Genomic DNA, 15,102 nt, shown 5'->3' with positions numbered 1-15,102 from the left:
AGCTGTCATATTTCGTCACTCTGAGAAGGGAGAAAGGCCTGATGGTTTTGGAGGAAGGAAGAGAGGACAGCTACCACAGCTTCATTTTCAGTCCTAGCCACACCCAAACCTCAGCACATGCAGCTCTCCTCCCAGAGAGCTTGTCCATCCTAACTTGCTAAATCAATAATCCAAGACTGAGATCCCAATGGGAAAGGGATTTCACTGCTCCATGCTGACAGTTACCAACATAGAGCCTCCAACAAATAGGCAGATACTGGGAAGCCCAGGTTGCCCTGGAAAGCAACGAGGAGTGGCAACCAGAAGGGGAGGTAGGCACTGGGAGTAGAAAGGGCAACAATATCAGAGGGATATGCCTGGGTTGGCTATCCACCACTAATATTATTAGCCTGCTTTAGGAGCAGTCCTAGGCCATATTTGGCCTGAGGTACATAGTTCACTGATCCCTGAAGTAGATCAATTTTTCAGAGTCAGGTCCACATACATATGGGTACTTGGCATACAACAGAAGTGGCATTGTAAATTAGTGTAAATGATGCCGGAACAATTTGTAATCTCCAAAGGTAGGGGGAAACAAAATGTGATCCGTACCTTATAACATACACAAAAATAAACCCTAGATGAATTAAAGACGTAAATGCAAAGTGCAAAGTTTCAAAATATTTAGAATTACAAATGGGACACTATCATTGTGACATAAAGGTAGAAAAGGACATACTAAGCAGGACACAATAAGCACAAATGATGGAAAAACTTCACAAATTTGACTACATTAATTTAAAACTTATATATAAGATATCATAAAAAATCAAAAGATATGCTAAAGACAAAGAAGTATTTTCAATGGATTGAAATTCAGTACTTATTTCTTTTTTATTAGTGTACATTAATTGTACATAGGGGCTTCATTGTAACATTTCCATGCATGCATATAATGTACTTCGATCATATTCACCTACTCTAAAGTGTTTATCTGTTGACCCATACAAGTCAATAATAACACACTAAACAGCCCAAATGAAAATAATTAGACATTAATGAATAACTAATATAGAAAATATGAACAAGGATGTAGAAGGATGTTAATGAATCACAGTAAGCTGGACTTATATGGTAGCAATTATCTGCAAGTCTCAATGCATAAAAGCTGCTCATTCCTGAAAAGTCCAATGTAAACCAGCCAACTCTCCAAGGTAGCAGTTCTCTATGAGGTGACTCAAAAATGAAGGCTGCAATGATCATGTGTGTCAATTATTTCTACAGCCAACCTCTGTGCCCATGATCCAAAGGGGGAAAAAAGAGAAAGAGACAAGGAGGGAGGGAGGGAGGGAGAGAGCCAAAATTAATCATTTGGCCCTTCAAGGGAACTAGAAAGTATAATTTTCTGATGTTCAGGAAACATGGAGTTGAGAAGCACCAAAGACAACAAAGATTAGGGGTGAGGTGCAGAACTGACAACACAGGCACTAATAGCTGAATATGAACAGTCGACTCTCCCCAACCTCCAATTTCCCATGCACAGAAATATCAGTCACCAGATTTCTATCCCAGTCAAGGGAAAGAAGGTTTCTTCTCTGGAGAAATTAAACAGCCCTAGAACAAACGCATCTCTGCCTTCTGATCTGTGGGGTCTGCCTATCAGATTACCCTAAAGCAAAACACCCAGTTGACAAGCTAAGCACAGAGTTCCCAAGCAGTTGCTTATGTTTTGTTGCATTATTCAGATAGATGACAATACCCAGGGATTATCAGGCATTTGAACAGATTTTGCAATGGAAAAGAAATCAATAATAAACAGAAAAATGGCTCCAAGAAAAACAATAATTCAGGGAATAAAAAGAACTTTGACACTAAGAAGAATGAAACAATTTTAAATAATGTCCTCTGAGAGATTCAAGATACTGCATCCTTAAAACATGGAAAAAATGTTATAACAAAGGACCAATCAGAGAACAAGAAAGACTTTTCATGAACTTAAAATGTGATTTCCAAATAAAAATTTAGTGACAAGAGCAACAAGGTTGTTCATAAATTTGAGGAAATTTCTCAGAAATAGAATGAACAAAGAAATGGAAAGTCTGAGCAAAAAGATAAGAGGCATACAGGATCCGTTCAAAAACTCCAAATCTTATTAACAGCAGTTTCAAAAAAGTGAATAGTAAAAGCAGAGGAGAAGAAATTATCAGAACAAAAAACACTAGAGAAGCTTTATAGACTTCATGAATAATAGAGTCTCTATATCAGAGCGGCCCCCCAGTGACCAGTGCAATGAATCAAAAATGCTCTACAATAAGCCACTATGAATTTCAAAACACAAAAAATAGAGAAATGCTAAAGGCTTCCAAAGACAGCAAAATCGGTGACCTAGAAAAATACAAGAATCAAGCTGACACCACATTTCTCATCAGGAACATTGGATTAAATGACAATTGAGTCTGCCTTCAAGTTGTGAAAGAAACATAGTTTCAAAGGAGAATTCTTCACTACAACCCTATCAAATAAGAGTGAGAATAGAATCAAAACACTTTCAGATACTTATAACTCAGAAATTTGTATCTCACACATTCTTTCCTGGGAAGTTGAAGATCTATTCCAGCAAGAAAGAACAGTATACTAAAAAAGACATTGCAATCCAAGAACCAGTGGGTCCACCCAAAGATTGCAGTGAATAGAAGTCATATGATGACTGCCCTACACTAGGACTGGAGAGTAAATGGGACAGATTAAAGCAAGGTGATGGAGGACTCCAGGAGGGAGACATCCACAGAAAACAACAGGTATCAAAAATTTTACACCATCTTTTTAAAAGTGGAACAACCAAAGGAAATAAGGCAGATAATGCCTTGGAATTAGGAAAGAAACCATAAGCAAAATGTATATAACACAGTGCCCATGGAACCTTCCAGAAAAAACTGCTTAAGGCAAGAGATAAGCAAAATAAAAATTTTATAGTCTTTGGTAAAATGAATTAAATGTTCTAGGCATTAAAATGATATAAATGTAAAACTAAACTGAAACAACTATGGAAATTAAGTTATAGGGACTATCCACCTTAACAATGTAATGTGCTCTGGAAAAACTCCATTACTCAATCTCTCCTGCAGATGGGGTGGGCAATGAAATATAAAAAACAGTTGAGGGCTACTGGAAGATGTTTTCTTCTTCTTCTTCCTCTTTACTTCTTGCCTGAAACATAGATATGAGTAGAACTTTAGCAGTCATCATATGACCTTGAAAATAAAAGTCACACACTAAACATGGCAAATCAGGAAGCCAGAACAAGCTGGATTCCTAATGATTTCATGGAGCTCTGACTCCTACCTCCAGTCTTCCTTTCAATGGTATACTAAATTGTTTTTAGTATTTGAGTGCTGAGATTATAGGCATGGACTGCCAAGCCTGGCTCAAGACTAAATTTTTATGTGGTCAAGTCACTATAAGTCATGTCTTTGTTAACAGGTAGTCAAACACAATTTCTAAATGATTCCTACAACATGATGCAAATGTTATAGATCTTGATAAGAAGAGGAAAAATATATGGCATTTTCTCATCTTTCATAGCATGGAGTCAATCAATATTATTTAAAATTATGAAAAGGAAAAAGCACATAACTCCAACCCTATTGGGAAGGGATCATCATTTTTTCCTCAGTCTTAGAAAATGATATCCAAGTGGGGAATAAATGTTTTTCCAAAATGTACAGTTCTATTTTATGTTGTTTTATGTATGCTGTTAAAAAGTAAAAGCAAATTTTGTTTAAAATATGTATAGTATGATCCAGATTTTATCAAATATTTGTTCCTTTCATTTATCATCAGTCTATATGTATGTAATTAGATATACAGAATGCTATTAACCTCATGTTAATAATGGTAGTTACATCAGGATGGTAGAATTTGGGATGGTTTTAGCTCTCAACTTTTTACTTTGAATTTCTAGAGACTTTTTTTGTAATGGACATGTTCCATTTTTAGAAGAACAATAAAATCATTTTGAAATGAGGAGATTAGAGTCAAAGGTCTCCAAAGATCTCAAAGCTCTAAAACTCTGATTTAATGTTCTATAAAGAATACACAAGAGCTGGGCTATAGCTCAGTAGTAGAGTGCACACCTAGCACGTTTGAGGCCCTGGGTTTGATCCCTAGGACCAAAAAAGAAAAGACCAAAAAAAATGAGAGAGAAAACACCATCCATAATTCAGTGATAAGATGTTCCATATTCTTTTTCTTTTTCAAAAAATATTTCACTCACTCATTTAGCCTCCTTTGTTCATTGATCTTTGTATAGGCCTGAGGGCTACTGGAAAAGCATTAGATCACCTCAACTAATTAACCTTAGGGGACAAGTGTGTTCTCACCAACTCAAAGCAAAATTTTTAATACCAATGAAAGTTTTAAAACAGGAAGCATAGCTGCAGATACCTTGATCTGGACTTCCCCATCTCTAGGAGTGTAAGAAATAAATTTCTGTTGTTTATCTAAAAACCCCAGGAAGCATGCTAATACATGAAAAATGAAAAAACATTGATGTACACATAAATTAGCTTTAACATTTTTTTAAGCAGGGGAGAGCATGAACACTGTCCCCCTCTGCCACAAATTATGCAGTCAAGTTTCCCACCTTTGGGGAAATGGCAGGGGTCAGCACATCCAGAGTGCAATGGATAAGCCTCGCCCTGGGAAAAACCACCTTGGTGATCATGGTATCTCCCCTGACAGGTAAGTATAGCCTTAACGTTTAATTGTATTATCATCCCTTTCTTTAAAACAAAGTTCAAATATATTTTCTGGTAGAAGCATCAATGATTCCCCTTCATCTCCTAGCTCTTCAATACTTCTGTCTTTGCACAATCCCTGATGTTTCACCTTCATCAATATTTGGCCAAATGCTATTTATTTTGCAAAACTCAGTATTTTCCTACCAGTACAGCCCTGTAGCATATGGCAAATACCTCTGTTACAACAGCTGTCAAGGCCACCGTGTGTAATTGAATATGTTACACACTACCTAAGCATACTCAGACCAGGAAGCAAGTGGCAGCTGAAATGCAGCCTGAGCTCAGCTACCAAGCCAGGCTGTACCCAACTAGAGAAGATCTCTTTATTAAATTTGCACAAAGGTACCTTATAGGTTCACACCAACTCTTACAGTTGTTTGGATTGAAATCAGAGTTTATTGCTTCTGAGACCATGAACTCATCAAGGATAGGGACTGTGCAGTGTTCAATTCTTTTACCTTCAGCACCATCAGTGCCTGGTATACATTAAGAAATTAATGTTTATGTAAATGATGCTGAATAAATGTAAAACATAAAGTTAACCTCTTAGAATCACAAAGAAAAAGTGTCAGAAATTTTCTTTCCCTTTATTTAGGCTCAAAAACATTTTTAAGTTGTACAGGGAAACTACATATAGATGCTATTCACATATATTATATCATTTTGTGCTCCTAATAACTCTACCCATTAGGTCTTCTTAGGAACGATAGTCAAAATATTTAACCACCAGGATGACATGATCACTCATCAATCAGAGGGGAGAGTGGCCCGGTCAGAACAGAGCTCAGCTGTAAACTACTCCACCCATGGGGTAAAATCAGTTGAATGTCAGCCCTGAGTATATCATCCCCACATTACAGATGGGCAAATAAATGCTCAGAGAAGTTAGATAATGCATCAAGCTTGCATTACTAGCTAAGTGAACAAAGCTAGGACTAGATCCCAGATGAGTAAGATTTCCAAAAGCTGTACTCTTTCACCCATAACACGATGCCTTTACCTTGTCTAAGCCTAGCAGGAGTGTGGGAACTTGGTGGAAGTTTCTTGACATCTAGCACAATATCTATTCACTAGTCTACGTCACCTCCCCAGACAGGAATAATCAAGAGTTTACAACTCTAAAGTGACAGCTCTTATTCCACAAGTAACATACAAGTAGTTATGTTGTGGTATAGTCATGGTTCATATTTCAATAATGCACTGAAAGGATTAGCAACAGAAGACAATTATTGAATAATGCTCTTGATTCCCTCTGCATTTTCCTGAAGTTTATATTATTTAACTTTGAACTACACAATGCAGTTGCTTTCAGCAAACACACTTCAACTGCTGAAGAATATACCCAGTGTGATTTTGTTTTGCGGAAGTTCAAGGCAATCTTTTGCATTCTATATATTTTACTATTGCTTGATGAATTCTACTTTGTTTCAAGGCATCATGTGTTCTATGAATCATCATATGTTCATTTTGAGACCTTGTTATTTACTGAATTCTTGGATCAACCATTGCATAGAACTATGGCCACACACTGTATATCATGCAGAATCCCTAGTAGGAATAAAAACATTCAGTTTGCTTTGATGTTGTTTTCCATTACAGCCCTGTAGAGGATCCTAATAAATTTCTTTCTACTATGAAATCAGTTCTTCTCTGTAAAGAAAAGGGGATTTTTTTCTCTAGATCAGTTTTATTGGAACATGGTACTAACCTACAGCAAGCTAGTCATTCTGAGTCTGAAAATTTATTTTCCTGGCAAAAGATAGTGAACATAAGGAAAGATCATCACTTAAAAATGCTTTTTAAAGACATAATTTCTTCTCCTTCTTTTTTAAAATACCTTAAAATGTACAATTTATAGAAATGTTAAATTTTTTAGAACAAATTACCCAAACTATGAACTACATTGACAACTACACTGATACAAGTATACATAGGACATATTGTACATTTACCTTTTGTAAAGTAAATTTTGGATCCTCTTTCTATCCAAGTAATGGGGGTGGCACTCAAATAATTAACAATCAGTATGGCACAGACATCTGTGAATCAAAATTGAGGTCAATCTTAGTCCTGGCACAAAAGCCTAAAGCACTTAATTATGCCACAATTTAACCTATAGTTGCTGGGTAGTCAGAAGGTTTTAGGAGTCTAGGAATGGTTCAAGTCACTTAGGGTACAGGGAAGTGTTCAAGGGGCTCAGGGAGAAACCTATTTATAGTAACTAAATATTTAACATTTTAATAACCAGCTGAGTTGGTGATTGTCAATGTATTTTAATTGATATTATAATTTAATATTATATTAAATATCACTATTATTAATAAAAATGGCCAGTATGATAGATCCCATCTGAAATATCAACCCTGACAGTCAATATACAGTACTCAAAATATCCATCACCACTTGCCAAACCCCAAGCCCTCTGTCCAACTACTCTACTATCAGTCCCTACTACCTAGGCAGCCATGTTATATACTGTACTAGTGTGCTCTTCACTAGTCACAGCCACCAAGACTCAGGATGGACTCACAACCCAAAGACTGAGGATCCAAATGCTAGCTATCAATCTTTGACATGTCTGGTCAACCTAACCAGATGGTCAGATTCCCAGTCTTGTGAATTTGAGTTAAGAAACATAAAGAGATTGTTTTAACTGGAGGTTAGTTCTTTCCTATGAGAATGGGAGAAGTATTAACAAAGGTATCACTAAACACACAGAGATGTATTTGGAACCAAATGGCAGTCACTACCAAGATGACTGTGGATATCGTGATTGGCACATGAGGAAGGGTGGCAATCCAGGTGCCAGGAGGGCCAGAACACAGGAAACCTGTATTTCAGGTTTACAAATTGATGGGTCCTCAACAATATGAATGGCAAATAACCTAGCAAAATTTTCCTGGATTGAAAGTACCAATAATACAACAAAACCCTACCACTGCTTGACCACTTAAAGGCCAAATTCAAGCTGGCATCCTAGAACAGTTATAGTTCCTGAACCAACAATATCAACACCACCTAGAAACTTTTTAGAAATGCAAATTCCTACTAAATCAGAACTTCCCAGGATAGAGCTCAGAAGCCTGTTTTAACAGGCCAACCACATGGTGCTGATGAAAGCCCAAGTTTGAGAACCAACCCCGCAAGATGGCTTTACCCAGAGTGCCAAAATTACCTGGAGGCAGACTGCTGCTGCCCTTGGAGCATCTCAGGGCTAACACTCCAGAGCAGATTCTACAGTTGCCCAGATGTCCTAACAAAGGGACCCACTTCTCTATGATATATTTATGCATAATGGCCCTAGCAGATAATTCACTATCACCAAGCGGCTGCAGGATGCAGTATACGCTCTATTAAACACCACAGGCAGGCCCGGGAATCAAAGATTGAGGATGCCCCCTAAAGGTTATAGACACTGAGTTGGACAGGCAGCCAATGTGTTCCTTTCATATTGCTTCTAAGTGAAACTGGGTTGCCTCTCTCCTAGGAGTGGAGAGAGCATGTGTTTGTGGTTAAGGTGAAATCAGTGGTTTGTTTTAGGCAGACAACTTTGGCATTGCATGTAGGAGAGTGATTAGTGTACTAACAAGCAACAAACAAACTACAAGGAGGTATCAATGATGGCCTCTTAATGCATTGCCTGCTTGCAGCCTGCTGTTCATGCTGCCAAGTTTTAAACCACAGCCATAGGATATGCCCCTGACCTAGGTGCAGCCTAGTCAGTCAAGCCACTTACCTACAAGTGACCTTATGGGGAAGATGATCTGTATGATCTTACCACGCAAAAATTTGAAAACTGAAGTAATTAGAAATAAGATCTGGAGTTTATTAAAAATGCCCTGATCTACAAAGAATCAAGGCCAGGACAGTAACAATAAAAACAGAATATATTGCATAACATGGGATTCCAAGAGATAAAATCAGTAAGCCATCCATGAAGGCAATAGCTACATACAGATAAAAGTAGAGATGCTGAGAGATAATGACAATGACAAAGACATTGAGAGAGATATCGTGTAACCTTGAAAGAAATAGAAAATATAACTGCCTGTGTTCATGTTGGCTGGTGTCTTTCTGGTACTCTTCCAATTTAAAAAGTTGGAGTAAGTTACTAAAATGTCTGAAGAGAGGGCTACTTCATTTGAGTGGAAGAGCACATGAGGGTAAGTGTCCAGGTGACAAAGACAGCATTGATGAGAGACAAAGACAATGAAAGAACAGAGACAACTAGTCCCTGTAGCTGCAAAGCTTGAAAGGCATTCTATTAAACAAGAAATCACAGCCACAATCCCTTCTCTCAGGGGTTTAACCTGAGGTCCAATTGGAAATGAAGAATGAACAATTGAATGAATGAATTTATAAATGAATAAATAATAGATAAATACATTGCAAATGAATGCATAAAGTTAACAACATGGAGCAAAAAAGACAGAGGTGACTGGCCAAGGCTCAGTGGCAGAAAGCACAACAATGCTTCTGAGATCAAATCACTGTAAAAGTAGAAAGGTGGCACCAGTGGACCATCCCTTGATCTGAGCCATGTAGTCAAACAGATCCATGAAGTGTCAAACTCAGCAACACATTTCCTCTGGTATTCTGAACAAAATTGGTGTTTCTAAAGACCTCACGTGTTTGAATTCAAGACCTGGGTTTGCTGGAGCACCTATGCTCAATGGTAACCCAAGTGATACAAGTATTCCGCCCTAGACACGCCAACTTAGTCATAACAGTAACAATGTACAATCCAGTAGCAGCAATAGCAACAGTGCTAATCGAGGGATCACAAACCTTGACAACTTTGGTGGCAGACCATGGGGAGGCATGACAGCTTATTATGAAGCAAACAGCTTAGATAGCACAGCAGAAATTCTACTGCTTCTAAAGGACTTAACTGAGTTCTGGCCTGGTGACAGTGTAAGGGTAGCAACACCATCTGAGACCTCAGTAAATATGCTGAACCTCAGGGTATTCCCAGACAACACAAGATATTTTATCTCTTTGCCTATTTTTTTGACCCTGCCAGTTAGACACCAAGGACATTTTTGTTCTGTGTTTTGCTCTTTCCTCCAGTCAGAGTACAGGCCATCTGGGTTACAATAATTCAACATTATTAGGAATTTAATTTAATACCCCTACTTCAACACATAAGGATTTCCTTGGATACATAAGTAGGGATTTGACACCTTGAAAGCAGCTGAATCCATGTGATACAGAGTCAACACAAACCCCAATCCACAGAATTGCAAACTTAAATGGTTGCCTTAAGCCACTAAGTTTTAAGGTGGTTTGCTATGCAGCAAAAATAAAGCCAAAGAAAACACAGTTGCTGTCAAAGCCTGGAGTTAATAATTCTGAATACAACGTGGAATGTTTTCCTTCAGTGTCGTTAAGTCTGAATCCCTGCTTCCTGAGACACAGTCACTCATTCCAGTTCCACAAAGCTTAGGCAGTGTAGTTTGCCATGCCAAGGTACCTATCTAGCATTGTGCAGTCTCCATAAGAAGAAAATCATGGAATACAAATTATTCACACACTGTTTATGTGTGAAAAAAAAAAGCCAATCTTTTTTTTAAAAAAGCCCATCCATATTCAAATTTCAGCAGATGTGCATTTATAAAAGCTTATGAAAGCATCGCTTTTTCTCCCAGTACGGTGACTGGCAGACGTGCCCATTTCTCAGAAGACTCGAAATACTGGGACACTGCTGTATAAAAAGCATTGCTCTCACCCAAGTTGTGGACTCAAGTTCACTGAAAGTCTCACCAACGATCACAAAAAGAAAGTAATAAGAAATCTTGGGGCGCGGGCCGGTGGCGGTCCTGGCGGAGGCTGAGCCGGCCGAGGCAGTGCTGAGTATTGAACCCAGTGCCTCCTGCCTGTTAGGCCAGCATTCCACCATTCAGCTACATCCCTAGCCCAAAGTTTCTATTACTATGGCAATGACAGCAGGGACTACAACAACCTTTCCTATGAGCAACCATACCCGGGAAAGAGTGACTGTAGCCAAGCTCACATTGGAGAATTTTTATAGCAATCTGATATTACAACATGAAGAGAGAGAAACCAGGCAGAAGAAATTAGAAGTGGCCATGGAAGAAGAAGGATTAGCAGATGAAGAGAAAAAGTTACGTCGATCACAACATGCTCGAAAAGAAACAGAGTTCTTACGGCTCAAGAGGACCAGACTGGGCTTGGATGACTTTGAGTCTCTAAAAGTTATAGGAAGAGGAGCTTTTGGAGAAGTGCGGCTGGTCCAGAAGAAAGATACAGGCCATATCTATGCAATGAAGATATTGAGAAAGGCTGATATGCTTGAAAAGGAGCAGGTGGCACATATCCGAGCAGAAAGAGATATTTTGGTAGAAGCAGATGGTGCCTGGGTAGTGAAGATGTTTTACAGTTTTCAGGATAAAAGGAACCTTTATCTAATCATGGAATTTCTCCCTGGAGGTGATATGATGATATCGTTGATGAAGAAGGATACCTTGACAGAAGAGGAAACACAGTTCTACATTTCAGAGACTGTTCTAGCAATAGATGCAATCCACCAGTTGGGTTTCATCCATCGAGATATTAAGCCAGACAACCTTTTATTGGATGCCAAGGGACATGTAAAATTATCTGATTTTGGTTTATGCACAGGGTTAAAGAAAGCTCACAGGACTGAATTCTACAGAAATCTCACACACAACCCACCAAGTGACTTCTCATTTCAGAACATGAATTCAAAGAGGAAAGCAGAAACATGGAAGAAGAACAGGAGACAATTGGCATACTCCACAGTTGGGACACCAGATTACATTGCTCCAGAAGTATTCATGCAGACTGGATACAACAAACTGTGTGACTGGTGGTCTTTGGGAGTGATTATGTATGAAATGCTAATAGGCTATCCACCTTTCTGTTCTGAAACGCCTCAAGAAACATACAGAAAAGTGATGAACTGGAAAGAAACTCTAGTGTTTCCTCCAGAAGTACCTATCTCTGAGAAAGCCAAGGATTTAATTCTCAGATTTTGTGTTGATTCTGAAAACAGAATTGGGAACAATGGTGTAGAAGAAATAAAAGATCATCCCTTTTTTGAAGGTATAGACTGGGGGCACATAAGGGAACGGCCAGCAGCAATCCCTATAGAAATTAAAAGCATTGATGATACTTCAAATTTTGACGATTTCCCTGAATCTGATATCTTACAACCAGTGCCAAATACCACAGAACCAGACTACAAATCCAAACACTGGGTTTTTCTCAATTACACCTATAAAAGATTTGAAGGGTTGACTCAACGTGGCTCTATCCCCACCTACATGAAATCTGGGAAATTATGAATGAAGATCAGATTCACCTACAACCAAGAGAACTCAGGTAGCTGCATCACCAGGCTTGCTTGGCATAGATAACACAACACTGAAATACTCCTGAAGATGGTGGTGCTTACTGATATTAGAGGAAATTCTACGGGATTAGGATTTCTGAGACTATGACAGGAATTGGTTGGCAGTGCCAGCTGGCATTTTTAAAAAATATTCTATTATTTTTGTTAACTTTATTATACAAAGGTACTGGAATAAAAGGGACTTACATCCCTTTCTAACTGTACTGCCTACATGCATATTAAGGTCCATCCTTCCTGTGTATACTGTGGCTTTGAACTGTAACACCTCTAATCAGTTCAGGAGAAATACATATCATTTAAAGCAACATAGGCTAACCTGCAGGTAATACTGCAGTATTGCTGTTTTGCTGCAAATCTTATGGGTCTAGATAATCAGTACAGCCATCTTCCATAGTTGCTGTTAGAACATTTTCCCTATTGGTTTGGACATCTATAGAATATATATGAAGATAATTTCTATAATGATTTAAAGAAATTTTAAAAGAAATAACACTGGTTCTTTAAAAATAGAATTTACCATCAAGTTGCTACACAAACTCCACAGTAGGGACTAACAAGTTACTAATAAGGAAGAGGAACTTTACCACCTTCACTCAAGCGCTCCAATAAGACAATTAGTGTTCAGACATACTGATGGCTTTTATTTATATTCATAGTCTTTATACTTACAGGAAAATGTACTGTATTATATAAAGTGTAAAGCTGCTTTTCTTGTAACAAGAGGACTTTTTTTTTAACAAGAGGACATGGCATTATTTCAATTTGATTATAGTGAGTTGAATTTCAGAAATGACCATGAAGGCTGCTTATAGAACCTAGTGTATTTTTATTAAACTATTTTTTTAAATGTCAGACTTCTGATCATGTAGGAAGACTTGTAGAGAACTATGAACTATTTTGGTTTTCTAAAAGTTGCTACATATCATTGCTTTTATTTCTTTTGATGAAAAATTTTCCTTTGATAGTACTTGTATTATTGTGTCATTGTTCTTGTGTTCCAAATGTACCAAAGATCTTGAACAGCATGGATGTTCACAGTGGAGTAGAATTTTACTTTCCTATGGGAATGCTGTATTCAGACATAACAGATCTGATGGCAGTGAACTTATTCAAGGACAGCACTGTGATGTTTAGCTACATCACTGTGGTTAACACCAATAGAATTAAATGTAGACCAGGGGATTGTGATTAGAGGACTGGGGAGATAATGTCAGCATCAAATTATGTGGATAATTCCTTAAGAATTAACTAATCTTTTCTTGCTCAACCTTTTAATTTTAAAATGACTTCCTAAGGTTTTGATTTCATATGTTCTAGTTGAGGAATAACACTTTATCAGAGAATACTTAATGTTTATCTTAACTGTTAATTGATAGATTTACAAAATCATCTGTGGTCAAAACCTTAAGCAACAATTTATTTGTAGGAATCTCTTCCTTAAGGGGGAAGAATTGCAGAAGAGCATTGTGCAAATCTACAAAAACTTTTATAAGTATGCTGCTTGGTAACTCCATAATGTTTTTAGTAAGGCCATTCTGGTTGTCCCCCTCATTTGTTTGTTTCTGTATTTTTAAGTATTTGGTGAGTACTTATTTTTTGTCCATCTCTGTATTTCTGCTCTGGACCATATGGCTGAATATTGAGTAGAGAGAATTATGAAGACTCAACTTGCCTGATTTTTCTAGTTATAGCTGCCTTTAATTAACAAAAACAATTTTTTAAACTTCTGTTGGGGTTTATAATATTTTCTCACTCCAACTCATCCAGTTTTTTAAAGGTAAATGAGCAGAAGTCCCTGACTACTAAAGACATTCAATCTTTGAAATGTTAAAATTCAGAACATTCAAAGTGACTGTTTTGCTGTAACCATGATTATTTCCTTTTTTCTTTAAATTTTACCCTTTAAAAAAAGCATTTTGCCAGTGTGATAATGAATAGTTAAGACATGAGTATAAAGGAGATGAATTCCCCAAACTTACTTTTACATTGCATGGGAATAGAACATTTTAGTTCATTGTCATTATCGGAAAGAACTTAGAAATATGATTTCTTGGCAGTGAAAGGGATATTTTGGGAAGTTTGTTTTGTTTGGAGTCTCATTCTTTCCTAGAGTTAATAGAGTGATTCACAATCTTTAAGGATTTCTAATCATTAAAGCATTTCATAAGTGCCTATCTAAAGCAATTAAAGACTGTCTTCCCTTTGAAAACTAAGAATTTGATTCACGATGCAAATTAACCAGATAATTTGCAAAGTGCCCTTAAGATTGACTTTTACACATTTCCCATATTTCAGGTGAATCGTTTAATTTAAATGAGAAAATCCTATTTAATCACTGGGCATAATGACATTTTCTTTAGACTATTTTAAAACTAAGAGTTTTGTTACAAACTATGTTTCTGGTTTTTCTAAGTATATAGAAGCTTGTATAATTCAGATTTTTTTGGTTTCTTGATTTAATGTAGATTTTGGCTTTTTATTAAAAACATTTGTATTAAAGTAAAAAAAAAAGAAATCTCACTTAGGCAATATGATTCTCATCAGAAGTTATCAAGTTTGCATTCTATAATGGTAGTTTTTGTGATAGCGTCTTTATTAGTCAATGTTCCAGCCACACATGGACATGTAACCACATATGGGCTATAGGAACTGACAAGACTACAGCAACTGAATAGTCTAAGCATAGGAAGGAGTCCAAAGTTCCTCTCTGGTCCGATCCTCGACCTCCTACTCAAATAGTGAATAAACGGTGGGTTGATGGGTAAGATTCCTGGACACTGCTCAACAACAATTTCTAGTGGGTGGAGCCTACCACCTCATATGGGTAGAACCCATACGCAACCTCATATGGGCAGAAAGCCTCTTTATAAGGCAGATAGCTATGACTTTTTTCTCATTGGAATGGCAAATTTTGAGATTAGATTTTGA

At 37.4% G+C, this 15,102-nt stretch overlaps 1 protein-coding gene, 1 non-coding gene and 1 pseudogene across 4 annotated transcripts in view; 1 reads left to right on the top strand and 2 right to left on the bottom strand.

Moving 5' to 3' along the window:
• Positions 1–15,102, bottom strand: part of Smarca1 (SNF2 related chromatin remodeling ATPase 1) — a 630,075-nt gene that overhangs the window by 536,391 nt on the left and 78,582 nt on the right. The window contains exon 25 of one of the 3 annotated variants that reach the window (XM_074063781.1): positions 3,045–3,186. The exons of the other annotated variants lie outside the window; for them this stretch is intronic. Within the exon in view, the coding sequence (XP_073919882.1) occupies positions 3,142–3,186 (45 nt within the window). The 3' untranslated portion in view covers positions 3,045–3,141. Of the gene's footprint in view, positions 1–3,044; positions 3,187–15,102 lie in introns of those variants that run through there. 3 annotated transcript variants of the gene reach the window in all.
• LOC141419960 (U1 spliceosomal RNA) lies at positions 4,563–4,727 on the bottom strand. Its single transcript, XR_012444686.1, has one exon. It is a non-coding gene; the product is annotated as a U1 spliceosomal RNA (small nuclear RNA).
• Positions 10,702–14,043, top strand: LOC141419854 (serine/threonine-protein kinase 38-like pseudogene; annotated as a pseudogene).

This window comes from Castor canadensis, chromosome X (genome assembly GCF_047511655.1).
Source record: "Castor canadensis chromosome X, mCasCan1.hap1v2, whole genome shotgun sequence".
Classification (NCBI taxonomy): Eukaryota; Metazoa; Chordata; class Mammalia; order Rodentia; family Castoridae; genus Castor; species Castor canadensis.
This window is presented reverse-complemented; position numbering and strand designations above follow the sequence as displayed.